The sequence below is a fragment of the Aythya fuligula genome, chromosome 19, assembly GCF_009819795.1.
Source record: "Aythya fuligula isolate bAytFul2 chromosome 19, bAytFul2.pri, whole genome shotgun sequence".
Taxonomy (NCBI): Eukaryota; Metazoa; Chordata; class Aves; order Anseriformes; family Anatidae; genus Aythya; species Aythya fuligula.
Genome location: NC_045577.1, coordinates 4,200,004 through 4,226,835, shown reverse-complemented (window position 1 = coordinate 4,226,835; position 26,832 = coordinate 4,200,004). Strand labels below are relative to the sequence as shown.

The 26,832-nt window shown below is 59.7% G+C and overlaps 1 protein-coding gene across 1 annotated transcript; it reads right to left on the bottom strand.

The window, feature by feature from the left end:
• Nucleotides 1–1,271: 1,271 nt before the first annotated feature.
• Nucleotides 1,272–26,784, bottom strand: ASS1 (argininosuccinate synthase 1). Its single transcript, XM_032200317.1, has 15 exons — nucleotides 26,727–26,784; nucleotides 24,175–24,286; nucleotides 23,758–23,826; nucleotides 23,330–23,518; nucleotides 20,865–20,921; nucleotides 20,434–20,508; nucleotides 17,220–17,290; nucleotides 16,805–16,835; nucleotides 13,213–13,303; nucleotides 11,377–11,461; nucleotides 10,720–10,784; nucleotides 6,626–6,757; nucleotides 3,343–3,499; nucleotides 2,047–2,112; nucleotides 1,272–1,543 (listed from the first exon to the last, which is right to left on the bottom strand). The coding sequence occupies exons 1-15, from the start codon at nucleotides 26,771–26,773 to the stop codon at nucleotides 1,489–1,491; spliced, it is 1,302 nt and encodes a 433-aa protein (XP_032056208.1). The 5' UTR covers nucleotides 26,774–26,784; the 3' UTR covers nucleotides 1,272–1,488.
• Nucleotides 26,785–26,832: the final 48 nt, after the last annotated feature.

Below are 26,832 nucleotides of genomic sequence, written 5' to 3'. Positions count from 1 at the left end.
CACCCCCTTAATGCTTCTGCTGGGGAGCTCCCAGGTGGTTCGGGTGCATCCTGCTGCTCCCCCCGGTGTTTTTTCCTGCTGCTGGCCACTGCCGGGTGGCCCTGCAGGAGCCCGACGCTGCTCAGCCCCACTGGGGAGGGGAGGTGGTGGGAAGCTCCAGAGAGAAACCATAAAAACACGGGGATTGGGAGGGCTAACGGTGATTTAAGCGGCGCAGTAATTAAACACGGTGTTGGGCTTGGAGCAACCTGGTGGCAGCACCCAGCGGAAAGGGCAGGCGCTTGCTGGCTCTCTTCTATCCCCCTGCTTTCACCCCAAAAAGACTTGTACCCTCCTTAACCTGGCTTTCCAGCAGCACCAAGCTCTGCTTTCCCTGCGTGCTGCCTTTCCCTCCCTGGGACCTGCTGCCCAAGGAGCACCCAGGGGAGGTCCCAGCCCCGGGGTCTCAGCTCCGCCAGCAGAAAGCAGTGGGGATGCAGCATCCCCCCCCCCACCTCTCCGCACCCCACAGGGGTCGGACAGGCTCCAGCAGCCCAGAAAACCATTTCTCCCCCTCTCCTGACAGCCCTCGGCTGCTTTCTCCTCCCAAGATGGTAGCTGCCAGTAATAGCAGGGAAAGTAACATCCAAGCTGGGAAAATAACATGTTATTTTCCCAGCGGTGATGTCAGAGCTTGTCACGCTCGCCGGCTCGGCAGCGGGGCGGGCAGGGCACGCCTGGACGTCCCCACGCGGCCACCACCGGGCCTGGCTGTCCCCCTGGGGCTGCAAAAAGCCCTGTCCCCTTCGGGGGGGCTGTCCTGGCTGGAGACACCGACCCGTGGGCACATCCCTGACCACGTCCATCCTCATCCTCGGCACATCCCAGGTGCTCACACGGGGAGGAATTGTTTTTTTTTTTGCCTCTTGGCATCTGGCAGCACCCTCAGCCCTGTGCGCACGGGGTCCCCACCACGCTGCGCCCCCCCGGAGCTGAACTCTCCAGAGGGTTTTTTCCCCTTTCAGACAACCCCGAGCCTCATCCCCAAAGACAAAAGCGCCGCGAGCAAAACCCTGGGAACCGCAAAGCGCACGGGGACGGGGACGGGGACGTCCCCATCACCGGGCACTGGGGACACCTCTGCTCCCACAGAGGGGTCCCGCTGCTGCCGAGCCCCCGGCATCCTTCGGCAGCACTTAATCCACTACAAACCCCACAAAGCCCTCGGCCAAGGCGTGGAGGAAGAGCAAACAAACAAGGCAGGGATAAAGCCCGGCGCTCGAGGAGCGGCCCCAGCGCGTGGCTGGTTTTTATTTCCTTCCCCACTTCTCCTCCGGCCGGCCACCTTTTCCATGATTGCATTTCACTCGTCGGGGGCCCCCGTAACAAAGCCATCACCTCGGCCGCCGACTCCGGGAGACGAGTTACAATTACAAATTACCACCACAATTAGCGGTGGTTCTTCGAGAAATTAGAAAGGGGAGCGGGAGGCCCACACGCGATTGATTGCTATTCAGCCTGCTTCGCGGTGACCTTGCTCTGAAGACGATGATATTCCTTTAGCCTGGAAACCAGATTAAAAAAAAAAAAACAAAAAAACAACATAAATTAATTGTAAATTAACAGTAATAACACACATTTCCTTTCAATTAATTTAAGCAGAATGAGGGGGGCGTGAAGAGCAGGCGTTTGTTAAGGCCTGTACAGTTTAATTATATTTTTTTTTTTTTTTCCCCCCATGAGATAATGTAATTAATTTATCTTGGAGGGGTGGGGGGACATCGCGGATCAAGGAGAACAAAGCGGTTAACAGGCAATGGAAAAATTAAGAGCCCATTATGTAAATGCAGCATGTTTTACAGCATTTAGCTGGGGGGGGGGAGGAGGTACCGCGGGGTCTGAGAAGTAAGTAAAATAACGAGGCCGGGTGCTGGGGAAGGCTGTAATCAGGCAGGGCTGGGGCTCGGGGAGGCTGTCAGCGTCCCGGCGGTCGGTGGGGGCTCGGGGCAGGGCTGAGTCCTGGGGGGGACGGAGGGGGGGACCCCGGGAGGAGCCCCCCACACCGACCTCAGCGAGTTGATGTTGATGAAGCCGGTGGCGTCGGCGGGCTCGTAGTCCCCTTGCACGTTCATGCTGCGGAGAGAAAAGCGGTGTCACCCCTGTGGGGACGGGGATTTGGGCTGTGCCTGGGGACCGCGGGGAGGCTGGAGCTGCACGGCCACGAGCAACCAGGGCACGGCACCACGGGCACGTTCGCTGGGTGCCCTGCGTCCCCGCTGCAGCCCCAAATGTCCCTCCGGGGTGACGCCTGCCACGCCGTGTCCCCAGCCATCCACCAGCCCTGGGGACATCCCCGTGGCCGTCCCGCTCCGGGCAGGGCACCTCAGCCCCAGCACATCCCCTTCCTTCCCCCAAAATCCCAGCCCCGATGGCTTCCCACTGCCCCCCAAACCCCGTCTGCCTTCCCAGAAACCGCAAACCTTAAAGGAGAGGGGGGAGAAAAAAAAAGAAAAAAAGAAAAAAAGAAAGAGTTTACAATGATTTTACCTCCCCTGACGGGCTACAGAAAAACCTCTGTGCTTTTATTTTTGCTCATTCGAGTGGTTCTGACCTGCTCTATAATTACGTTACTTTCTACCTACTGTGCAGAGGCATTTCCACACAGCTCTGCCTCTCACAGCTTTCTCTCGGGTTCCTGTGACGCCGTCACTCAAAGGCTTTCAAACCAGCGATGTAGAAATCAAAAAGAAAAGGAAAATGGTTGGAGACGCAGGGAGAATAAGTGCCCCTGCTTTTCTCTCCTCTCTTTTCCCTCAGTCCCACCCCCCTCCATCCTCCTGTTTTTTTTTCTTCCCTCTTTTTTTTTTTTTTTTTTTTTTTACTTTATTCATTTAATCTCTCCAAGTGAGAGTGCGAAGCATAATGAAGGGTTGGGATGGATTATTAGGAGCTGTTGATTTTGAGGGGGAGGGAAAGGGGGAAAAAAAGCCAGAGAAGAGAAAGAGAGAAGATAATTTGACATTTACTCCGACTGATCTAAACTCATTCGGGTGTATTTATGGCTTATAAAGTGTTTAGAGAGATTGAAAGGGGCTGAGGGAGGGCCGGGGAGGGGGGGGGAGCGAGCAACCGAGAGAGAAAACAACGCGAAGAAAAGGGAAAAGCCAGAGGAAAAAAATATATATATATAATATTGACTCCAAAACACGGCTTGTGCTTGGCTGGGAGGAAAGCACGGGCTGTGACGGGTGGGCTGGTGGAGAGGTGAGGGATGGGATGGGATGGGATGGGATGGGATGGGATGGGATGGGATGGGATGGGATGGGATGGGATGGGACCCCCACAGACCCCGTCCCCACTCACCTCACCAGCTCCTCGTTGTACAGGGAGCACGGGGACGCCCTGCCCAGGATGGAGACGTGGCCCTTGAAGACGGAGAGGCGCACGGTGCCCGCCACCGCCTGCTGCGAGCGCGCGATGCAGTGCCGCAGGAACTCGCCCTCGGGGCTGTGCCAGAAGCCTGCGGGCACCAGGCAGCGTCAGGGGAGGGGTGGGGAGGTTGGGGGGCTCCCCGGGGACGTGGAGGGTGTCCCCCCAGCAGGCTGGGTCCCGCTAGGAAGCCCTTAGGGGGGTGTTTAAGGAAAAGGATGGGGTTCTGGAAGAGGGGAATGAGGTGCAGGGATGGGCAATCCCAGGTATCGTCCTGCTCCATCACTGCCCCCCCATGGGGTGCTTCCCCCCCACCACTTTCAGGGCAGTTTGATTTTCCCCTCCCATCGCTGAACCCTCCTTGGAGCACAGGGTTTGGGGGACACGGGCAAACCACACGGGTGCCCGTAGGGAGCTAGCCACCGTCCTGTTCTCCACCTAACCCCAACCACAGCAATCAGCTCCCCTTCCCGCCCCCCCCAGCATCCCAATCTGGGCACTGGGGTGACGCACACACAGTGTCACATCCCCCAAAAAAGCCAGCAGGGCAGGCGGTGGCACGGCCACGAGTTGAAGCCACCGGGAGCGCACGGAGGGGCTGTGGCCCTGCTGCTCCTCCTGGGCACCCTCCTGTCACTAAGAGGGGTAATTAGCCAGCGAGCCCTCCAGACCCCGAATAAAGCCTGGGAGATGGAGAGGGAGATAGAGGGGGAGAGAGAAAGAGCCCATTCAGCGCCCCCCGGCCATCCCCTGCGTTATCTCTCCCATCTCCCTGCCTGCACACCGGTGCCCTCTCACCTTTCCTTTCCCAGCTGGGACTCAAGAAACAAACCCAGGCTTTTGTTGGCTCCCTGCACCGGCCTCCCTGCAAGGAGGTTTTGCAGTATTTGCCATCTTTTTCCCCGCCTCAGCTGGGATAAGGTGAGGGGAGGTGGGTGCACGGCTCAGGTCTGGGGATGGAACCGGCGCCACGTGGGCCTGAACGTGCTGGGCACTGGGGTGAGCATCCCACTTCTCACCAGTAAAAGCATCCCCGGTGCCCTGAACCCCTTTCAGCACAGCCAAATGGTGCAGGGCCCCCTTCCTTGCACACAGACAACTCCACCGGCCGAGGGAATAAACCCCTCTTCTGGGTAAACACACTCCAAATAAAACTCTTCTAATGCCAGGGCTGACGTAGGGCTGCTGCATCCCCGCAGCAGGGAAAAATAAATAAATAAATAAATAAGATAAATAAATCCAAGACATGTTAAAATAATAACCAGCTGCTTAAATGCTGGCTCCAGCAGCTCCAGGTGTGAGGAAGCCCCCTCCCTCCTCGCCCCCCACCACCCACAAATTCCCCCCCGTGCAGTGATCCATCCTAACGCCTTCCCTGCTTTGTCAGCCCTGTCCTGCCCCAACCATCCCAAAACCACGTCGTGCAGGCAGACAAAGACATTTTGGTACCTGCGGGACTGACCCTGCCCTCCACGATGGGATCAGTGGGGAAGGTGAACCCTAATCCTCCCGAAATCAGGGGCTGGTGTCCATAATGAGGTCTCGCAGGATGGCCAGCTTGAGAGCCTGGCCACCTGGGGCCGGGAGGGACCTTGCAGCACATTGGGGCTCACACAGGTGAGCTGAGGGATGGGAAGAGAGAGAATGGGACCTTGAGGACAACACTCAGGTGTTCCTTAAGCCTGGGTGTGGACCGAGGGACCAGAGCCTAGCAGCTAAGCCTGCTGTGCCCGACACAGCACAAGCAGGCGGCGGTGCCAGCCAGCCCACACGGCTGCAGCTCTGTGTTAAAACCCAAACAGAGGACACAAAAAAGCTCTGCCAGACTCGCTGCTAGCTCTGTGACCAGCTCCACACACGCCAGCTCTGCTGGAAGCCAGCCTGCACGCCTCCAGGCTGCCCCAGCCTTCCCTGCCCTCGGCACCATTTTAGCCATGCCCCCGGCTGCTTTGCCAGCACTAAACCACTCCGGGATAACTCCTGGCGTGCTCAGAGCACTCCCAAAGGAGCCACGAGATGCCCTTGGTGATGGCAAGTCCCCAGGCTGGTGGGAGAGGAGCTGCAGGACATCCCGGAGCCCCTCGCCCAGCGGCAGGAGCAGCCCCTGCAAGTGGTGGGGATGGAGAAAGAAATCCCCCGGCACCCGCGTGGCCCCTTCATCCCGTGCTGTCACAGCTGCGAGTGTTTGGGAATAAATAGTTTTATGCTTCAGCTAAAATAAAGAAATAAAAAAAAAGGGCAAAGTCTAACAAAAGCAGCCAGGGGATGGTGCAGCATCAGGGAGCCCAGGGAGCAGGGGCTGCCATCTGAGGGGAAGGCGGCACTGGGAAGTCACCGGCGGCGCAAAGCCAGGCGCTGCTGCGGCCCCAAAATCAAACGGGGTCAGCCTTTAACAGGCACTGATATTAAACAGCAACCGAGGGAAACTCAGCCCACGCACGTGGCTGAGCAGCCCCGCATCAAAGCCTCCATGTGCGCCCCAGGAGGAGGGAGAAGTGCGTGATTTCTGTCCCTGTCCGTGGGTCCCAGCCAGCGTCCTCTTGTCCCTTAGTGTCCCCATCACCCCCCGGCCCTGCCGCACTGAGCAGTGCCACTGCGTGGGTGTGCACAGCACGGCCTGGGGAAGGGGTTTTGGGGTGGGTTTTGGTCAGGCGGGGGCTGCCACAGCCCTGAGCCCACTGCCCTGGTGCCAGGGTGCTGGGGGAAAAGGATGGGGGAAGGTTTGGCCAGGAGTGAGCAGCGTGGGGATGAGGGGCAGGAGGCTTGGTGCTACAGCCGGGTGTGCTGCCTGGGCCAGGGTGATGGCACCAGGCTCGGGGGAATGCCAGGAGCATCCCCTACCAGGGATCCCTCGTGGAAGGTGGCATCACCTCCTGCCAGCAGCCGTGGAGCCCTTTTACCCCAACAGCAGGGTGTGGGGATGGGATGCTCTGGAGCTCACTAAATCACAGAACCCCAGACCCGTTTGGGTTGGAAGGGACCTTAAAAGACCACCAGGACGAATCCCCCTGTCATGGGCAGGGACATCTCCCACAGGACCACGTGCCCAAAGCCCCGTCCAGCCTGGCCCTGAACCTTTACATGGACAGGGCACCCACAGCGTCCCTGGACGTGAGCAAACCCCTCTTTTTTTTTTTTTTTTTCCCCCGGGTCTATCTTTGACAGCCACACCTGAATTTTGTCACCCCGTGGGGCACGCTGCAGGGCCTTTACGTACCGTTGTACACCAGCTCGGAGAATTTCAAGGAGAGCCCCTGTTTGATTTTCCGCACCTCCCGGTCCATGGTGAAGGCCTCGATATCTAAATGCGCGTGGTATAGGATCGTCCCCGCTGGGGTCTCATAGATACCTAGCCATTTTTCCAGGCAGGGGGAAAAGCAGAAAAAGAGAGAGAAACGAATGAGACCAAAACTGTCAGCAAATGACAAAAAATAATGACTTGGCTGACAGAAGGAGCTGTGGTCGAGCGCATTCAGTCCCAGCTTGCTGTAAAATGCATCTGTCATTATATTCATGCTGGGGCCGAGACAGTCCACTCCGCACCTTGCGGAGAAAATTTCTAGATTCCCCTCTTTGAAGAGGCACTCTGACGAGGCTAAATGACAGGGTTTGGGAACCGATCCCCCCACCGATCCGTGCCCAACGGTCTGCTGCTGAAAACCTGTAATTAAGCGAACGACGCGGGGCACAAGGCGCGGGGAGCGGAGGGCCTGAAGTACCCTCCTCTCCCCTCGGCTGCCAAGCCAGCCCCGTGCTGCTGCCGCAAAGAAATGAGGGCCAAGAGAGCAGCACCTCGGCCGGGGCTGGTGAGACCCCCACCAGCCCCTTCCCACCCGCCCCTGGTTGTGGGGAAGGTGCCGGGTTGGAGGGCGGGGGAATTATTGTGGGGTCGGGGGGCAAAAGGCACGGGGAAGGCACGGAGGGAGAGCTGCTGCCTTTGTTCCGGCCACTCAGGGTTTGTGTGCCGTGGAAAGGGTTTAAATCTTGTTTAAATATGATGGAGACCACACGGGGCTTTTGCAGACAGCGCCTGCCTTTGCTTGGGGTGGTTGCAGGGTCACGTCCCTGTGCCCTGCATGTGGGCACCGTCCCCTCTCCAACTGGGTACCCACACTGGGAGCCCGGTTGCACGGCCCTGGGAATGGCAAAGGGCACCAGCACGTTTTGCTGGCATGCACAGGGACAAGCCTGTGGCCCTGAAAAATAAAAAATTCTGAGCTCAGCGATGACAGAAGTTAGAGGAACGCTGCCTCCAAATCGTCGCCGAGAGCTGCTGTTGGGCAGCCTCAGTGAGCTTCGTGGTGCTGGGACCTGCCACGGGGCACACAGCTCAAACACCAAAATCCCCTGGCCCTTCAGTGAAAGGGCTGGAGGAGAAGAGCCCCCTGCCTTTCCTCAGCACAGCCAGCAGCCCCTCGACCCCCAGGCATTACGGTGCCCACGCTCACACCACAGCGGGCACAGCTCCTGTTCTGGGGGCTCAAACCCCCAAGCTGCCTTCACCAAACCTCATCCCCACCAGGCTCCTAAAAACTCAGCGTCCTCCAGGCACGGGATGGGAACTGACCGACCCCACGGGGGCCAATTCCCTCCTGTTGGACCACACAGCAGTTCCCCAGCCCCATCCTGGGGGCTCCCCAAGGACCCATCCCCACGGGCACAGCCCTGCACGGGGGCTCCAAACCCTGGCTGCATGACCAAGCCCCCTGCAGACACAACTGACATCCCCTCTCCTTCCCCTTAACGCTAATTTGGGCTGACCAAAGGTTCAGTTTTGCCTCCTGCCCCTCTCCACCCCCCAGCTCGCCCCATCGGAGCGGTGATAGCAGCACAGGGACCGCTGTGCCGGGAGGGGAGGTGACAGCCGAGCTCCCGGAGACACCTCGGGAGTGACACTCGCAGCGTCTCCAAGTGTCTATTTTCATCTCCCCGTGTTTACAGGAAAAAAGACAGAGGTGTCAGCCACGCAGGCTGCCGGAGCTGCAATCACCCCGCAATTACCGCTGGGGAAGGGGGGCTTTGGAGGGGGGGGGGCAGCCCCGCAGGCAGCTGCTGCTGCTTAAAATTTGCTGGTTTGTAAGCTCCAGAGCCATCACTGCACCGAGCGCGGGTGGCAGCCTGGTGCTGATGCTCGTGGGATGGGACATGGTGTAGGGGAGGGTGAGGCCACCCAAATATCTCCCCCACCAGGGCAAATATTTGCAAAGTGGGTGCAGGATTAGGAGAGGAGGGTGCGGGTTCAAGCAGGGCTTGCTGCTGGCCTCCTGCGTCGGCGCGGTGCCTCGTGGCCTCGCTGGGCGCATCGATGGGGAGGAGAGAAAAAAAAGAATAAGAAAAGAGAGGAGAAGCCCCAGCTGAACAGAGCTGGGCTCTTTAGGCAGCAGCCCTCCCCTCCTTCCTGCCTCCTCCCCACTGATTTCATTTACTCCACTTAATTAGCCCCCCTCCGGAGTTAAGAAGATAATTTGGTAACGAGGATGGGAACGGGCGCAAGGGGCAGGGAAGGCTGGCACTTGCCGCCCTGCCCCATCAGCCCCCGTCCTCCCAGTAAAACAAACACCTCGAAATCCAGTTAACAGGGCTTAAGGGGCTGGCACAGGCAAGTTCGGTGCTCCCCTCGCCCATTAGTCCTTAACGAATTTCAATTAGGAGCTTAGTAAAAATCAATGCAAATGAATTTCCCCTTCCCAAACCGTGCGGGTTCAGGAGGTGATGGTGAGGAGGGAAGGTGGCCTGGGAGGGCTCGTGGGGACCTCAGCTGTCCCCGTGGCCACGGGCAGCCCCAGCGCTGTGCCCGTGCCTCAGTTTCCCCTGGTGAGCACGGATCCTTGGGCTATCAGGGTCCTGGTGACCCCGCAGAGCCCCGAGCTGGTGCCACCAGCAGGGTCACCGCGTCCCATGGGATGTTATGGGATTGTCACCCGTGAGCCCAGGCCTTGGTGCTAACACCATCTGGGGTCCGAAATGCTACCAAAAGTGCCTCCTGGCCACCCCCTGCACCCCAAAACCCCCGGGGAGGCAGGTTCCAGCAGCACCCCCCCTGCTCCAGCCCCATCCCCACAGGGGCTCCCCTCTCGCTGAGCACCCTGGCAATCGTGGGACACAAGAAGAGCAAACTGGGGGCAGGATCCTACTCAAAGAGAGGGAGGAAAGCCCATGGCAAAGTCTCATCCCCCCCTCGTTGTCCCCAGAAACCCGGTCCTCGCCCAGCAGGCAGCGCTGCCGCAGAGCCCTCCTGTGCCGGCACACCAACACGGCAGCGATCGCTCGGCAATGTCACGCAGGAGACAAACTTGACAGATAAATGGGGTTTGGAGAAATTATTAAATGCTGCAAGGGTCACTAGAGCATGTCAGCGGCTCTTAAAAAAAAAAAAAAAAAAAAAAAAAGGAGAATTTGACAAATTACTCAGCATCCTGCATGCAAATGTGCAAGCTGGTGCGTGCGGTTTGGGGGTTGGTTTTGTGTTTTTTCTTTTTGGGTTTTTTTTTTTTTTTTTTTTTCTCTCCTTTCTTTCGGTTTTAATTCGATTCTCCAAACTCTCACAGAATGATTTGGGGTTTTGTTTCTCACCTTCCGTGGTTGATGCTCCGGCAAGGTGCCCGGTGCCCCGCAGCAGGGGCTGAGCGCCGCCAACGAGCCTTATCAAAATATTTGCTCGTGCCCTGCCACAGAGGGCAAGTTTAAAGAAAGGGAGCCTCTAATTAGGTATTAATGAGATTTAAAACAAAAGAGCAGGGACAAGAAGGGGGAAATGGTGATGAGCTGTCTCGTTATTCCGTTCTACCAGGGGCAGCTCGCTGCCTCCGGAGGTTTCCGATGGAGCTGATCCCCAGGGGTGATCGATACTCAGCCACAGCCCCGAGAAGGCAAAAATAAATCAAGGGATCGGCTTCCAAAAAAAATTGGTGACTTGTGTTTGTCTCCCACACTTTGTCCCTGTGTCACACAGCCCCGTAGCAGCACCCTCCCGTGCGGGCTGAGGCTCACCCACCAAGCCCCAAGCGGGGCGGTTTTCCCCTTGTGCCAGGTGCCACCCCCAGCCTTGGGGTCTCTGGTGGCACTGGGACCCCTGGGCTGGCACAAACCATGGCACTGGCAGCGAGGGGACAGCTGCCTTCATAAAAAAAACAGTAAGAAATCCTCATAACCTCCAAATCCTGAAGGAAATGGAGCAGATGAGGGCTGCCAGTGAGGCGGGCACCCGAGCACCCCAGCGATGCTGAGCATCCGTGAAATCCCACCAGCGTTTTCCCCTTTTTTTGGCTACTTTTATGGCTGGGATGGCACTGGGGGTCGGTGACCACTCACCTCTGGACTTCATCCCCACGAAGCGGTTCTCCACGATGTCGATGCGCCCCACGCCGTGCTTGCCCCTGCGGAGGAGAAGGGCCCAGTGGCGTTGGTAGGGACCCCCATGTCGGAGAGGTGAAAGGCAGATTGTTTTTTGTTTTTTTTTCCTTTTTGCCTCCTTTTTGCTCTGCCACCCTCTCCTCTCCATGTTTGCCATGGGCAGAGCCCCGTGGCAATGGGGCCAGCGGAAAATAAACCGGGCAAGGGGATGGGCACTGGGGACTGGCGATGCTGCAGCTGCGCTCGTGATGGCCAAAATCATTGAAAAACCACTTAATTAACATTTAAAAGGAGAACTACGTGGCAAAGCTCAGTCCCATTCATCTCCGGGGAGTGTAAAGGTGGAGGCACAGAGGAGGGCGCCTGGCACTGGGTGGCACTGGGTGCTCCAGGAGCACTGCCCTGGCTCCTGGCATGGGTCAGGGTTATCCTCGACCCCTCAGGGCACGCTATAAATGCATGGGGAGCAAAACCCTAAATCCCCCCGTGCTCCCAGCCTCGGCACCAGCATGGCACAGTGGGGACAGCCCCGTCACCACCAGGGACGTGCCCGCCCGTTTCCACCCCAAACTGGGGACCCCTGGGGGAGGCAGCAGGGGGCCGGGTGGCACTCACGCGATGTCGTTCAGGTACATGAAGAGCTCCAGGGCCGAGCGGCGAACGGCCCCGTCCCCGACGTTGGTGACCTTCACGGGGACACCTGCGGAGGGAGGTGGGCAGGATGAGGCCAGCGATGGCGGGATCCCCCCCCTGGCATCACCCTGTGCGCGCTAAGGAGACGTGACAGATATGAACCCTAAATAACTTCTTAAAAAGGCATATCCAAGCTGCTGCCCGGGGAGAGGGGAGCGAGGGGAGGGGGGACCCACCTCGGGAGAAAAAGCGAAGTAAATAAATAAAAAAAGGCCATAAAAATGTCCCCCCCCACCCCCCACACCCCGCTGCCCACCTCCACCCCTCTCTTTCCCTTCTCTTCTTTTTTAGGGCCTGTGAAATTGCAACCAGGCCCTTAACTAATTGAATTTCACGCTCGGCAATTGTCTTAGGGCGCAGCACCTTCTGTCCCACCAGCCCCTGGCGGGGGGCTGACAAACGAGCCACCCGCCGCCGGGGGGGGGCACACGCACGCACACGCACGCACACGCACCCCGTGGCGGGACGCTCCCTGGGAATTCATTATTGCACTTTTTTTTTTTTTTTTCCTTTAAAAAAAAAAAATAAATTTAAAGGCCCTGGGTGGGATGGAGGAAAGCCGGGGCCGGGGAGAGGGTGGTGGCGGTGGCGGCGGGGGGAGAGGCTGAATAGAAAAAGAGGCATTTTCCTGAGCAGTGTGAAATGAGCAATAAATGTATTAGGAAGCTGACAAGGGGGCTGCGGGGCCCACAAAGAAAAGCGGCGCGGAGTTGGAGGCTAATCCCCCCTCCATCTGCCCTCCTCATTACCATCGGGCGCGCTCGCGGTTGCCAATCAGCGCTCAATGCCTCCCTTTCGAGCCTTTATCACGGGGCGCCCGCGAGAGCCGTGGCTGCTGACGGGCTCTGTCAGCTTCCCCCGGCCTAAACCGTAACCCCCCTACCCCCGCCTCCTCTTCGCCAGGGGTTTATAAACTCGGTTGTAAATTGCTATTAAATGTAAGTTGCGGCAATAATGAACCTTAAGCCGCTTCTCGCCCGGGCCCCCCCCTCGGCGCCCTCCCCTCGCCCCGGCTCTTTCTATTCTCGGCCTTCGCCGGGGCATTGGCCGGGGTCCGCGCGGCGGAGAGCCGACATTGTCGGGGCTGTTGTTGGCGAAAGCTGCTTAGCCTTTAAAATAGTTAATAATTAGATTAAAACTTCAAATAAATTAACTAGGGGCTGAATGGGGAGCTGGGAGGGAAGGGGGGGTGGGGGGGGGATCGGGAGGGGAGGAGGATCGGGAAGCTGGAGCCCGGCTCCCACCAGCCCTGGGGGATGCGGGGAGGAGGTGGCACCTCGGAGCAAGGGGGTGGCACGGGGACACCCATGGGTGGGGGGGGTCTGGGTCCTGTGTCCCCTTTGCCAGGCTCCAGGGATGGGAAGGGGTGACCCCCCCGTGGCAATCCCATAGTTGGCCCACGTCCTGCTGCGACGCTGGCCAGGGCCACCTGCGTGTCCCCAGGGCCACCTGTGAGCCAACCTGCAGGACAGGGCCACCTGCACCCACTGCTCTGGGATGCCCAGGGAGGCATTTCTCTGCCCGCAGGGGGGTCCCAGTGCCCCCCATTGGAGCCCCATAGGACAAGGAGTCACAAGGGACGTGCCCAGGCCCCCCGTGCCAAACCCCGACGTGCTCCAAGCGCTGCCCCAAGTTGCCGTGCCCCGAGTCGGGGCTCGTCCCACCTCCACCCGAGGGATGCTCCAGGCTCACCAGGGAGCAGGATCCAGCCCTAAAAGAGGAAAAATCACCAAGGGCAGGCTGGGGGGAAGCTCTTACCCTTCTCAAACTCGATCTCCAGGACATCCGGCGTGTCAGGAGAGGTGGCCGGGTCGCAGGTCTTCGTGTAGAGGCCGGGGGGGGCCGGATTCTGCAAGGGGAGGGAGACAAGGGAAAGTCGGTGCCGTTGGCACAGCCAACATCACCAGCATCCCCAGACCTCGGCACACTTCACCCACTGCCCCCCATCCCCATCCCAAAGCGAGGGGGACGCGGCGAGCGCCGGCACAAAGCAGCGCCGGAGCCGGCGGGGGCCCCGGGAACAAAGGGGCCGAAGAAATCAGACAATTTTTCCCCTCAACTTGATCTCATCTTTTTCTTCGACGCCCCCACAGCTGGAGGTGGAATAGCTGCGGAGAAGCAAGTCAGGCAGGGAAAAGTGCGACTTCTTTTCGGTCAGTGCGGAATAAGCCGGGCTGCGGCCCCGCCGCACTGACCGAAAAAACGAATGAGGAGGCCTGACCCCAGCAGGTGCTCTAGTCGCATGGGCTCTTTCACGGTGTCCTCGAGGTTAATACACACGGGGGGAAGACGGAGGAACAAAGCAAAAACCCATTTCAGAGCGCATCAACCTTTATGTATATTTTCCCCCAAGATTTGTCGCCAAAGGAGCATCTTATCTCCGCCAGAGCCGGGCCGCGGGGGTGACGGCGGGGAATTGAAGCACGTACCAGATGAAGGAGGAAAAAGTAATAATAATGATAATAATAATAATGAAACGCTTTCCGTCCCGGAAAGCAAATGCTTTGCAATTTAGTGAAGCTAAAGCATCCCTCGTGGCTGCTGCCCCAGCCAGGTGGGCACCAGGCTGTCACGGTCACTCGTGGTGGTAGCACTGCCTCTTGTCCCCTGTGCCACCAGGGAGGGGACCCCAGCCGTGCCCACACACAGCCTCCGTGCTGGGAAAGGGAAGAGAGGGGAAACCGAGGCACAGAGAGACCCAGACACCTGAAATAGGGGAGAAAAGAAAGGAGGCACCAAAGCCAGCTTGTGGCAGTCAGTGACAGCCACACCGAGCCCAAACTGCTCACCCAGCCACAAAACCCGTGGGATTTGGTCAAACTCCGAGGGAACATTTCCAAAGGAAACCCATCCACCTCCACAGCCACCTGCTCTCTGTTCTTTGCTCCAGGTGGCTCATCGGAGCATCCCCATCCCTTTGAGAGGCTCCAGGCCTCTTTCTGCTGCCCCGTTTAATGCCAGGTGAGCAGGAGCATGAAAACCATCCCCAAAACCACAGGCAGCTTCCCACTCTGGGATCATCCAGCTATGTCCCCGCCACACAAAACACCCCACATTCAGGCAGCTGGGGGTGGAGTTTCTCCAAATGGAGCCTCTCTGCATGTTTTACACGGTAATAAATTGGTATTTTCCCCCAACAGGTGAGAGCTGGAGCCCCTGGCACTGGGTACTGCCTGCAGCCAGCCCCGGGCGCAGCCTCTCCTGCTCACATCTCCTCCCTCCTGATCCTCGCCACCGAGCAAAACTGGATGAGGTAGAAAACAGGTTAAAAACCACCAACAACAAATAAAGTGCAAAAGGACTTGCTTGAAAAAAAAAAAAAAAAAATAAAAATTTTGAGGGGAAAATGAATTTCCCTGCGGAATTTTCACCTAAAATTTAAGACATGAGGAGTGCGTTTTGGGGTGAAAACTCCCCTTTACTTTTGGCTCCAACGAATCCCCGAGCCCGGCCGTTCCCAGCACCTCATCCTCCTGTCCCAGGAGCGCATCCCGGGGCGCATGGCGCTGCCCTCCCGCCGTGCCCCTCCGTTGGTGCCCCTTCCTCTCTTTTTTACACAACGCACACGCGCGCGCCTCCCTCGTGCCCCCCAAGCGCGCGCACGCACGCACAAATTACACGGGCTGCGGATTTCAATTTTACATCAGCTGGCCTCTCCTAGCCCTGATCATACTTATTAACCAGAGAAACCCGCTGGAGATGATGAAAAACTTGGAGTTCAAAAGGAAGGACGGGGGGGGGGGGGGGCGAGAAATGGAAAGTATTAAAAACTCTTTACTAAACATTGGAAGTCAAAGTCAGGTAGTTTCCAATTTTCTAAGCCAACTATGAAAACCCCTATTAGATAAAATAACTAAATAGAAATAAAAGTGACATTTGGCTTGCATTCCATCATTACGGTGCGAGTCTGTCCTCTTTTTATTCTCTCTCCTAAAAGCACAGTTCAAATGACAAATAGTTTGTTGCAGTGTATCAATGCCTCCTATTTATCCCGCCCCGCAGGGGGGCTAGTCCTGCAATGTCATCTTTAAAGGGGAGAGAGGAAAAAAAAAAAGAAAAAGGGGGGGGGGGGGAAAAGGAAGAGTGTGTGGAAAGAGAGAGAGGGAGGGGGGGAAGAAAGAAGCAAGAAAAACGGGGCAAGAAGAGAAGAAATTGGAAGCAAATGGTCCATGAAGTAAACCATGATGCAGAGCTATCGATGCCGCAAATGGTTTATTCATCCGGCTGATATTGTTGTGCCCGGGACTGAATGAACTCTTTCAGAGTGCCATATGAAGTTAAAGCAAGTAAATTTCTATCTTTCTCCGCATTAGCTGCCTCATTGCCCTTCAATCGGGCCTCACAGAGGCAGAAAATAGCTCAACCATCTGCTTTCAAATCCCTCCCTTTGGCAGGTCTCCGGGCTTTGGGAGGGGACCCTGCCGCGCCTGGCACCCCGGCCACCCTCATCCCGGGCTGGGAAGGGGCTGGAGGTGCCACCACGCTCGGCACAGCCCTGTCCTGGCTCTGGTAGGGGGGGAGACATGTCCCTGACCCCCCAGTGGCTGCCTGGGGTGTGTGGGAATGGCCCATCATCTCCTAAAGGGACCCCGTTTTCTGTGCTGCCTTGGGGACGAAAGGCAGGGTGCGGGGCGAGAGGTGCGGGGTGCCCACGGGGTGCCCGTGGGGATGGGGGTTCCCAGTGGGGCACTGCAAGGGGGAAGGTGCCCCTCTGGAGAGCACCGGGGAGGGAGCAGGGTGTCAGCCTCACCTTCCTCATCCTCGCATCCCCATGCTCTAGGTGCATGCCTGCCTGGCCAGGAGCACCAGGGGTTCCCCTGCAGCTCTGCCGGCCTCTCCCCGCGCTAATTAGTGCTGATGGAGAGCTCAAGTGGCCGCCGAGCATCACAGCCACAAGAGCACTGCCACTGCAGGACCACCAGGCTGCAGGCACCCCCATGGGGACCACATCAGGGCTGCCACTTCCAAGCCATTGCTTTACCCCAAATGGAGATGAAGGGGAAGCAAAAGGGACCCTGCAGGCTGCAGGCACGGTGTGGGAGCAGCCCGGACCCCTCCATCCACCCCGGTACGAGGCGTGGGGCAGCCCCACTCTCCACCAGCACCTCGGGTGTCTCATTGCTCCCTTAGTGCCATCCTGTGACGTTTTCCCCTCCGCTGCCATCACCCTGAAACCGTCCCGTCCCTGCTGACGCCGGCGGCAATTAACGTGCCGGGAGAGAGGCAGCGGGGCCGGGCGGGTGGCAGGGCCTCCCCCGCCGCACGGGGCCCGCCGTGAAATTGCCAATTAGGCTGCAAACACACGAGACGCCCTCGGCCCTGTAGCTGCCACCCGCCCGTGATCGATTACCTTGGGGTTCTCCAGGATCCCGGCTTCGTAGCTGGAAAGGAAAGAGAGAAAAAAGTCACTGCAGCGCCAGCACCCAGCGCCCAGGGACCTGCCCGCAGCAGGGCGACCCCAAAACGCTGCCACCACCCCATGAGGATGGGGGTAAATAGGTTTTAGGGCTCTTTGGAGCTCTTAGCAGCAACCCTGCAAGGAGTGTTGGGCTTTGGAGAGCCCAGGAGCTGCCACGTGGGACACGGGTGGCTCTGTAGCTATAGGAAGGGAGGTTTTGGGGCCAGCCTTGTCTGGCTCGTTGTGGCTCAGGAGGACTCAAGCTCTCCGCTCTGGAGGTGTGAAGGATTGTCCTGGCCTCGCAGGGGGGGACGTGGTGGCTCCAGGTTCCAGGTCCTTGCCCCGCAGGAGCTGCCCGACTGCGCACCTGATGTGCATGAGGTTCTCGTCCATGCTCCAGGGTGTCTGGGGGGTCACAGGCACCGGGATCCCGTGCTTCTGCAGGGAGAAGGGAGAAACACTCAGCGACCCTGTGGGGCGAGCCAGCCTCTGCTACTGGCACAGGACCCGGGGGGCTCAGCCCCAAAATCACAAAGGCTCAACCCCACAGGCAGTGGCAATGCTCCTGTGCCTCTGACTGCGCCCCATCAGCTCCCCCCTCGATGGGCACATCGGGGACACGGTGCCCCAACCCCACACCGTGCTGCCAGGAGGGGAACGGCTGCCCCAGCCCCGCCACGAGCAGAGATGGAGCCCCAGGGCATCCTTTAACCGAAGTGATGGAGATGTCAGCAATTTGTGCTTTTTTTTTCCCCCCAGATCCAGGTCGACTCATTCCCCCGGCTGGGCTCCTCAGCGACAGGAGGTGACCTGGGGACACGTCGCCAGCACCGCAGGATGCTCCCTAGCCTTCGACAGCACCGATCCTCTGCCGAGAGGGGACAATACCCGTGTCCCCACAGCCTCGTGCACGCACAGCCTGGCACACATCCCCAAACCCACGCACCCCAGGCTCACACCGCCCTGGCACAGCGGTGCCCGGGGCCCCGCACCAGCTGCCTCCGCGGCGCGCAGCGCACAGCACCGAGCCCAGCTCCCTAACAAGGTCAGCGGCGCACTCAATTATCCCCTGACACTTCAATGGGGGAAATTGCCTGTGAAGACGAGGTGAGCACGCAGGGGAATTAGCGGGAGAGGTGACGGCAGCGAGCTGCAGCAGCCGGAGCCCTCGGAGACGTCGCCCCGCCGGCGGCATCGCGCTCCTGCTGCGCGCGAGCCACGGCTCTGAGGTTGGGATTGAGGGTTTGAGGCTGGGTTTGAGGGTTTGGTGCTGAGGATCCGGGATTTGGCTGTGCCTTGGGGTGTGCCTGCAGCCCTTGCATCTCCCCGGGGCTCTGCTGCTCCTGCAGGACTGCGGCACGGATGCCACCGAGAGCTGAGGAGCAGGGTTTGTTGGAAGATCTTTGTTGGCGGGGAAAAGGGGAAGGAAAGGCTTTGGTTTGTTAAATCACAGTCCTCAACCTACCCCCCAAGAGCACAGCAAGGTGCTGAGATGCCTCCTAAGGCTGCAGAGGGACCAAGCTCAGCCCCACTGCCTGAGCCAGCAGGGACAATTCCCCGGTCCAGGCCGTGGTTCTCCACCCTCCCGTCCCAGGCTGTGGGGATGCTGGGCAGCCTCAGCCCGGTCCCACCCGCAGGGCTGCAGGTGAAGGGCTCTCTGCTGCCCACAGAGCCTCCCGGGAGGGCAGGCAGGGCGCATTTGCACTTCAAATGGCCTCCACGCCACAAGCTCTGACTTGCAGAGAAGGCAAAAAGCAGCTTGCCGGGCGCAACTGCTGCTGCTCTGCTGGTTTCTCCAGGTGAGAGTGGGAAAACACCTCTCCCCGTCTTGTCCTGTGGACACGCAGAGCTGCACATGCCTCTCACCCCCACAAAAACCCTACCCCAGCAGTGCCCTGGCCGCATGCAGAGGGCAGAGCGAGGGCTGGGGGCACAGATCTTGACTCCAGCTGGGGACTGACCACAGGCCAGGCATGAGCTTGGTGCCACGCTGCCATCAGGACCTGGCCCCTGTCCTCATCACAAAGGCCTCCTGGTTATTGGCAGAGGCCATTTCACCTTCATTAATTAATGCTCAGCTCCTTTTATCCTGAGGGGCTGTAATCACAGGCTCTCCCCTTTCCATCATTCACATCCAGCTCACCAAGACTCACCGCTGCCCCTTTTGGACCCGAATGCCCTCAGGACCACGAGCCCTGAGCGAGTCCCTCTCCTTCCCACTGCTGCTCCTCCTGGCAGCCTGTGCTCGTGGGGCCATCCCCTTCACACCCTAATTTTCCACAGGAGCACTTCAAGTGGGATCCTCAGCATCTGGACTCACGAACAAACAGCCAACAAGCCTGGGTGGCTTCGGCCAACCATGGCACCACCGAGCAGAGAAGTGGCTTCAGGGCACAAGCCCAGCTCCTTCAGCCTCGCCCTGCCCTGTCCAAGGCCAAACACCCGGGTGCACCCAGGATCTCCACCTCCTCCATTAACACCTTTCAGCCCTGCAGGTTGCATGCACGGCGCTGCAGCAGCTTCTTGCTGAAGCAAGGCGAGAGCTGCGCTGCGGCTGCACGGATCCCTGCTTCCCCTGGCAGCATCCAAGCCCCAAATGCCATCGCCTCGTGTCTTTTCCCTGAGGGCCGAGGTGAGCACAGCCAGGCACTGGAAGGATCTGGCCGGGTCTCCCTCCTCCTGCACGTGAAACAGAAAAAACTCTGCCCCCCCTTTCTATATTTTTTCTATTTTTTTTTTTTTTCAGATGCTGAGCATCAGAGGCCACGAGGTGCGGCAAGCCCTCAACCCCAACCTCTTCTCTTTGAGCAGGGCCCCAACCCATTTCACTTTCCTTTCCCCATCCCCTTTCAAATGAAAAAAAAAAAAAAAAAAAAAGGAAAAAGAAAAAGAAACCCACAACAAAACCCAAACCCAAAACACATGTTCCATTTTCCCCGTATAATAAAAACGCCGCGCTCTTAATAACTCCCCTATTTGACAATTTGTTTGGCAACATATGGAAAGCTCTCGTAAACTCGCCCCTCCGCCATACAACAACAGATGGCAAACACAATCCTCAACACGCCGCTCCCGGCGGCCCCGATGTGCTTGGAGGGCTCCTCGCCCCGCGCCGTGGCCCCGCACCTCGCCGTCCCCGCGCCGCCAGGCGAGCCTAGACGGCAGCTATTTAAAAACCCGAAGCAATTTTCTGGTTCCTGCACAGCGCTGCCTTTTTCCCTTTTGATTGATTGAGCCGAGTTGTCAAGCATTTCCATGAAGTCGCTAAAAGAGAAAGGTACCCTGGTGGGCACGTAAAAACCTGATGCAAAACTTCTAATATGTTTTATTGCAACTTGTACTTCAAAAAGGAAGAGACAACAAAGGCGAGCGGATTTGCTTTGTCTGTTATGCGAGTCGCCGAGCTGGGACCCGCGTTTCCTTGGAAAACGGGTTACAATTAGCAGGCAGGTAATTACGGGCTTTGGAGAAAGGAGGGAGGAAGGAGGAAACGCGAGGGGGAAGAAAGAAAACCGCCCTAGGAAAGCCCATCACGGTGCCGCAGCCGTGCCAGGCGGGGCTGGCCGCAGCGAGCGTCCTACCTGGGCATAGTCCATCAGCTCGCGGCGCCCGGGGAAGCGCTGGTAGAACTCGGGCAGCCTCCACGGCGCGACGACCTGGTGGCAGGCAGCAGTGTCAGGCTTGCAGCCCCCTCTCCTGTCCCCCCTTTCCTTCCCCTGGGCAGCCCCCCAGCTGAAATCGAATCTCCCCGCACGAGGGTGGCGTAACCCAAACCCCGACCCCAACGAGGTGCTGGGTGCGAGGGGGGAAACAGGGAGCATCCATCATCCTGCAGCTGCCTGGGTGCTGTTTGCTCAGTGGCCTGGTGGTGTTTGGGGTAAAAATAGGTCGATTAAGGATCTTTAAGGCCCCCTCAAGTGCCAAAACGTTGCTTGGTGCAGCTGGCAGCTTGTTAAGGAGAGGCACGGCCGCGCGCATCGGTGTTAAAAGGAAATCCCCCGGGCGGCCTTACCTTGATGCTAGGGCACAGCGCGTAGCAGGTGAGCTCGAAACGAACCTGGTCATTGCCCTGAAACGCAAATGGAGATGCTGAGGGGTTGCCTGGGAGGGGAGGTGGGTGCCCCACAGCACGTCATGTCAGTGGGGCACAGGACCCCATCCTGCTCCAGCCCGCCCAGCACCCCCAGGAGAGGATCAGGGCACGGAGGTGGGAGCCAGAGAGGAAAGATTGCAGGTTTGGATGTGGGAAAAGAAACTGCAGGAGCAGTGGGAACAGGTAATAAAAGGGAACATTAAAACCAGGTGACAAAAGGGCAGCTCCTGGCTGTGGCATTGTCCGGGGAGGCTGCCGGTCACTGGGATTGCAGGGGTGTGATGGCACATGGGGGTGTGATGGCACCCAGGGGTGTGATGGCACACACGTGCACTGCAAGGTGCTGCTGTGCTGCAGTAACAGCTCCCTGCGCAGCCCCACAGAGCCCAGAGGTGCTCCTGCAGCAGGAGCAGGAGCCAAACGCCTGCAGCAGAGCGATGGATGCGCGCCTCGGGGTGCGAGCTCCCTCCAACCTGCAGCATGAGCCTCTCCGGGAAGCATCTCCCAGCGTGAAGCACCCCGAGCTGAGCAGGGCGTTTATCCTCGAGCACAAAACCTCTCTGACACCACCCCAGGCAGATCTGGGCACCGGGCAGCGGTGCCAGCAGGAGCAGAGCTCCCACGGGCTGATCCCTGAGAGCTGAGCCCCAAGGTCTGGCCCGACCCAAATGCTCCAGGGAGCCTACAAAACCCACATCTGAGTATTTCCGTGCACGCCTTAGAGGGGAGATGAGGATGGGAGGAAGAACTCAGTGGCCAGGAGGCTGCAGCAGCTCGTAATTAACTAGCTCCAAACCTCCCGTTATCTTAATTAGCCCAGGCTGGTGGGGCACTGCTAATGAGGCCAGGATGGTGGGAAGGGGCGAGCCTGGGGGTGATGAGCCCTTCCAGGGGAATAGGGCTGACCAAAACCAATTTCCACCGGCACCAAGGGGCGCAAGGACCCCGCTCCCTCCTCTTGGCCCCGGCCCGAAGGATGCATTTACGGCCGGGCTGCCGAATCCCCGAGGACTATTACGCAGAGGCGAGGGGAGCCACCGAAGCACTCATTTCCCTTACAGGCCCCAAACAAGTCCATCTGCTCCGGCAGCGGGGACACCGCAGATGGCCCACTTTTAAGGCGCTGCGGGCTCAGCCGGGTCGAGTTACCCCTGGTGCTGCCTGCGCCCGCGGCTCTAATGGCTCGGGGAGGCTGCAGAGCCCGGAGAGCAGCCCCCGGGGAGCCCGGTGCTGGTGATGCCCAGGGGTGCAGGGGATGCGGCAGCACCGGGGTGGGTTCAGCCTCGAGCGGGCGTTTTCACAAGGAGGGTGCTGGGCAAGGGTGAGGGGAGAGGAGAAGGATGCAGGGGAAGCGTCGTGGCAGGAACAAGAGTTATTTTGGCCAAGGAGCAATCTAGCCCCAATGTGGGCACGCCTCTAAGCTGTCCCTTATCTAATGACCCCCTCCTTGCAGGGCATCGTGCCCTTTGGCTGTCCCCAGTCTGATGTCCCCCTCCTTGCAGGGCTTTTCCAGCATCACTGGGGACCCCCAGTCCCTGTCCCCTTTCCACCAAGACCCTACAGGTGGGTCAGGATGGGATGGGTCCATGTCAGGGCCCTGCAGGATGGGGAGGAGGGGGGGATCCAGCCACCCCTGGGTGCGTGCACAGCACCCGAGGGCCCTGCAGAGCAGCCACGTGGGTGGCACCTGGTGACGGTGCCACCCTGAGCGTCCCCGCAGGGGATGGAGGTGCTGGGGGGGGGTCCCCCTGCTCTGGCTGTTCCTGGGGAAATGTGACACGGTCCTGTGCGTCCCCCCGTCCCCAGGACAACGGATGGGAAGCGGTGGGGTGGCTGGTGGGGGGGGGGGGGGGCACCTTTGCTCGAATGAATCCAGGAGCTGCCCGTCTCCAGAGCAGGCGCTGCGCCCCGAGCATCCTTCCCACGGTCTCTGGCTGCCTCTAGTGGCAAAACCTCCTCCCTGCTGCCCGGCACGGCCTCGGGGACAGCTGGAGACAGCCGGGGAGGGCTCAGGGATTGCCCCAACCCCTCTGGGGACAGAGCTGGGGACCCAGCGTCATTGGCACCCCCAAACCCGCAGCGCGGCGCTGGGTCCCCCCCTTGCAGCCTCCTCTCCTGCCCAGCCCGTGGCCAGGGCAGTTTTTAAAAGCTGCTGTTGAAAGGGGTTCGGTGTTGAAAAACAGGGATTTCTGACCTGCTGGGGACCCCGGCTTGCAACACGAACCTTCCCGCACGCCGCCAGGCTGAGGGAACCGAAATTGAGCAGGGAAAACCCAGAAGGAAGTGTCGCAACGGGGCTGAGCTCTGCAATCCCCCCCCGGCACCCCCATAGAACCCACATCTGGGTGCCCCCAGCACCCCAGGGCCCCTCCAACTCCCCTCACCTTGCCCGTGGCCCCGTGGGCGACGTGCTGGGCTCCCTCTTTCCGGGCGACCTCCACCAGCCCGCGGGCGATGCAGGGCCGTGCCAGCGCGGTGCCCAGCAGGTAGCGGTCCTCGTACACGGCGTTGGCCTGCACGGCCGGCCAGATGAACTCCTCCACGAACTCCCTGCACACGTCCTCGATGTAAACCTGCGGGGACGGAGGGAGCCCGGCTTTTGGGAGGAGAGCCGCGAGGATCCGGCGACCTCCGGGGGTTTCGGGTGGCACCCCCAAAGGGTCCCTTTTCCTCCCGTCCTAGGTGCTGCCAAAAGGGTTTTTCTGCAAAACCTCTGGGAAAGGGGCTGCTCGCTGCGGTGTTAGCACCGTGCCTGCACTGATCAGGGGGTGCAGGGGGGGCTCAGAGCCCCCGGAGGGAGGGATGCTGTTACCTTCTTGGCCCCCAGCGCCAGCGCTTTCTTTCGGGCTGCCTCGAAGTCTTCCTTCTGCCCGATGTTGGCCTGAAGGAGGGAAAAGAATTAGTTGGAAAGCTTGCACAAAACTTAACGCGTGCCCAGGCTGCTTGGAACATCCCCTGCAGCACCACAGAAGCCCCACTGGCCAGGCTCAGAGCCATCCAGGATGGGTCCCCCCCCCAGTCAAGGCAGTGACTTGGGGCCGTGCCAACCCCTTGGCTCTGCCCCGATGTGCTGCCCTCGTTAGCAAAGGGTCATTAGGCAGCAGGGACAGGCTGTGCCCCACGGGGCTGGGAAGCTCAGCAGAGCAGCAGCAGGGCCACCAGCACGCCGTGCACCCGCAGGGGGCTGTCATTGTCACCCAATCCCTGCCCCCAGCACCCAAGGGCTCACCAGGTAGGCGACCACGTCGTAGCCCTGCTCCTTCAGCCACACCAGGATGCAGGAGGTGTCCAGGCCCCCACTGTAGGCGAGGACGACGGTGCCCTTGGGCTGAGCCATGGTGCTGCGAGGCAAGGGGAAAGGGTTTTGCGTTGTGCTGCCCAGCGGAGGCTCTCCGTCCATCCTCTGGTTTGCTTCAGAGGTCCTCAGCGGGACGATATTCCCAAATCCTGCCCCAAAGGGGAGGCTGATCTTGCTTGGCACAGGGGTGAAACCCTCCCCAGTGTCCCCTGAACCGGCCCTGGAGCTGTCATGGTCCAGCTGGGAGCAGAGGGATGGGATATTCTGGCCAACACAAACATTATCCAGGGGATGAATAACCAGGAGGCGAGGAGAGGAGCTCCCCGTGCGTTAAACACGCAGGTTCCAGCAGCTGCTTTGGACAGAGGAGGAGCCCTTCGTGGTGCAGCCCTTGCTGGGACGAGCTCCCCGAATAAAACCAGGGCTCCCAGTGATGCTCAGCCTTGTTTCAGCCTGGGGGAAGCGAGCTGCAGGCAGCTCAGGATGGGGCTCACCATGGCACGGGGGTACCGGGAGCCCCCCGGGGCTGCAAGGAGAAGGGATGAGGGCGAGAAAGGAGCTGCAGCACCCTGCCCACAGCCCAGGCTGTGTTTCCTGGGAAAGGGTGGGCACCCTGCCCGTGTGCTGGCTGGCACAGCACCCACCGAACACCCGGGGCACCCCGCAGCAGGCAGGCAGCCCCCGGGGCCGCCCCGTGCCTCCCTTTGCTCCGAGGAGCTGCGGTGGCAGCCCCACGGCCTGGGGGAGCCTGGCTCAGGCAAGGAGGAGAAGGAGGTGACCCGGCACATCCCGGGCACGTGAGCAGCACCCCCAGCTGCCCAGCTCAGCTCCGGTCCAAAGTCTAATTAATCGTTATTGGGAGTTTGTCCTAATTGCGCTGCCAGGGCGAAAGCTCTGCGCGGGGATTCGGTGCCCCTCACCTTTCGGCTGAGGACATCGAGGACTTCAGCCAGCAACGGGAGATGGGAAAAGATTCAGCACCCTCAGCTTGGGGGGGTCGGAGTCGTGCAGGGGGGATTTTGGGGGTCCCAGTGGCTCTGCTGGCCGTGGGAAGGGGCCGGGGCTGTCCCCGAGGCAGGCTGTGAATGCGGGGCCCCGCAGAGGCGATGCCAGCTGACCCTTGGCCGGGAAGGCAGACGGCAGAGCCGGCCAGATCCCATCCCCAGCAGCTTTCGCGCTCCTGCCAAGTCAGCACAATCCTGCTTTTACAAGGGGGGAGCGCCCTGTGCCTGCCTGCCCCCAGCACACCGCTCCTGGGGGGCTGCGCGTCCCCACGGCGCATCCCCATTGCGCCAAATGGAGCAATGCTCGGAGCCAGCCCAGCACCCCGGTGCAGGATCTGGCCTCACCGAGGAGCAGGGATGTTTGACAGCCCCATAACCACCCCACAACCATTTAATTCGGCTCCCTAAGCCTGCCCCTGTGCAGGCACCACCCAGCCTTGTGCAACTGGCGTTTCCATGAGCCCTGGGCGGCTGGGTGTGGGCAGAGCTGGGTCCGTGCCCAGCACACCCCGGCTCTGCCTTTCTCTTCCTCACCAGGGCATTTACAGGAAAGGCAAATCGCCCTTCCCGAAAGGGGCCAGCCAAAGCACGACGCTGTGCTTAGGCAAACCGCCCCCTGCACCCCCAAAACTCATCCCCTCTGCAGCCTTCGGCATCGCCCAGGGACCCGGGCACCTCACCTCGCCCCCGGGACACATCCTGGGCCATGGGGCCACCCGCAGGCTGCGGCCCCATAAACACGGCTCCGTGCCCACGAGGAAGGGAGAGCCTCAAAATTACGGGATAGGAAATCAAAGCAAACAGAGCGCGGCGAAGTGGAACGTTTCGGGGCTTTCTCAGCCCTGCTTATTATTGTGCTGCAGCCGTTTCCTTGTGAGTTAGGGCACGCTTTGTACCAGAGCGGCTGTTGGCTCTGCCCCACAGGAACACCGAGCTGGGCTGTTTAAAACCAGGAAAAAATAAAAGGCAGCGAGGCTGGGATAAAAAGCTTGAGTCTCTGGCAAGGAGAGGAACTGCCTTCCCCCAGGCGGGTGGGCAGAGTGGTCCTGGTGCTGTCGTGGCTGGGACAAGCAGGCTGCAGGGATGTGCTGCTGGCATTGGGATCAGCCTCGGCATCTAAGGCACGGGGACCCCATCCTGACCCCACAAACAGAGCTTGAGGGCATTGGGGTGCTGCCAGCCGGGGTCCCAGCTCCTCTCCCTGGGGGTGGCCAAGCTGGGGACGCTGTCAGGGTGGTGGGGATCACCCCGGGACTGAGCTAGAAGGGGTTTGGGAGCAGCCTGCGCCCCTTTTAGCGATAGGAAGGGGCTGGGACCCCCCTGCCTGGTTAATTTGGGGACCAGCGAGCTCGTGTCCAGCACCACGGTGGCAGGAACCTGAGGCTGGGTGAAGAGGGGACAGCGAGGGGCAGGGGACGTGTCCCACCCAGCAAAGGGTCCCTTTTCCCTTCCACCCCCCAACGCTGTGCCCACACTCACCCCCTCCGCAGGACGTGGGAGGCTGGCTGCCCCGGCTGCGTGTCCATCCTCCTCCTCCTCTTCCTCCTCCCTTATAGCCAGCCGTGGGCAGGCGGAGCTGCCGCAG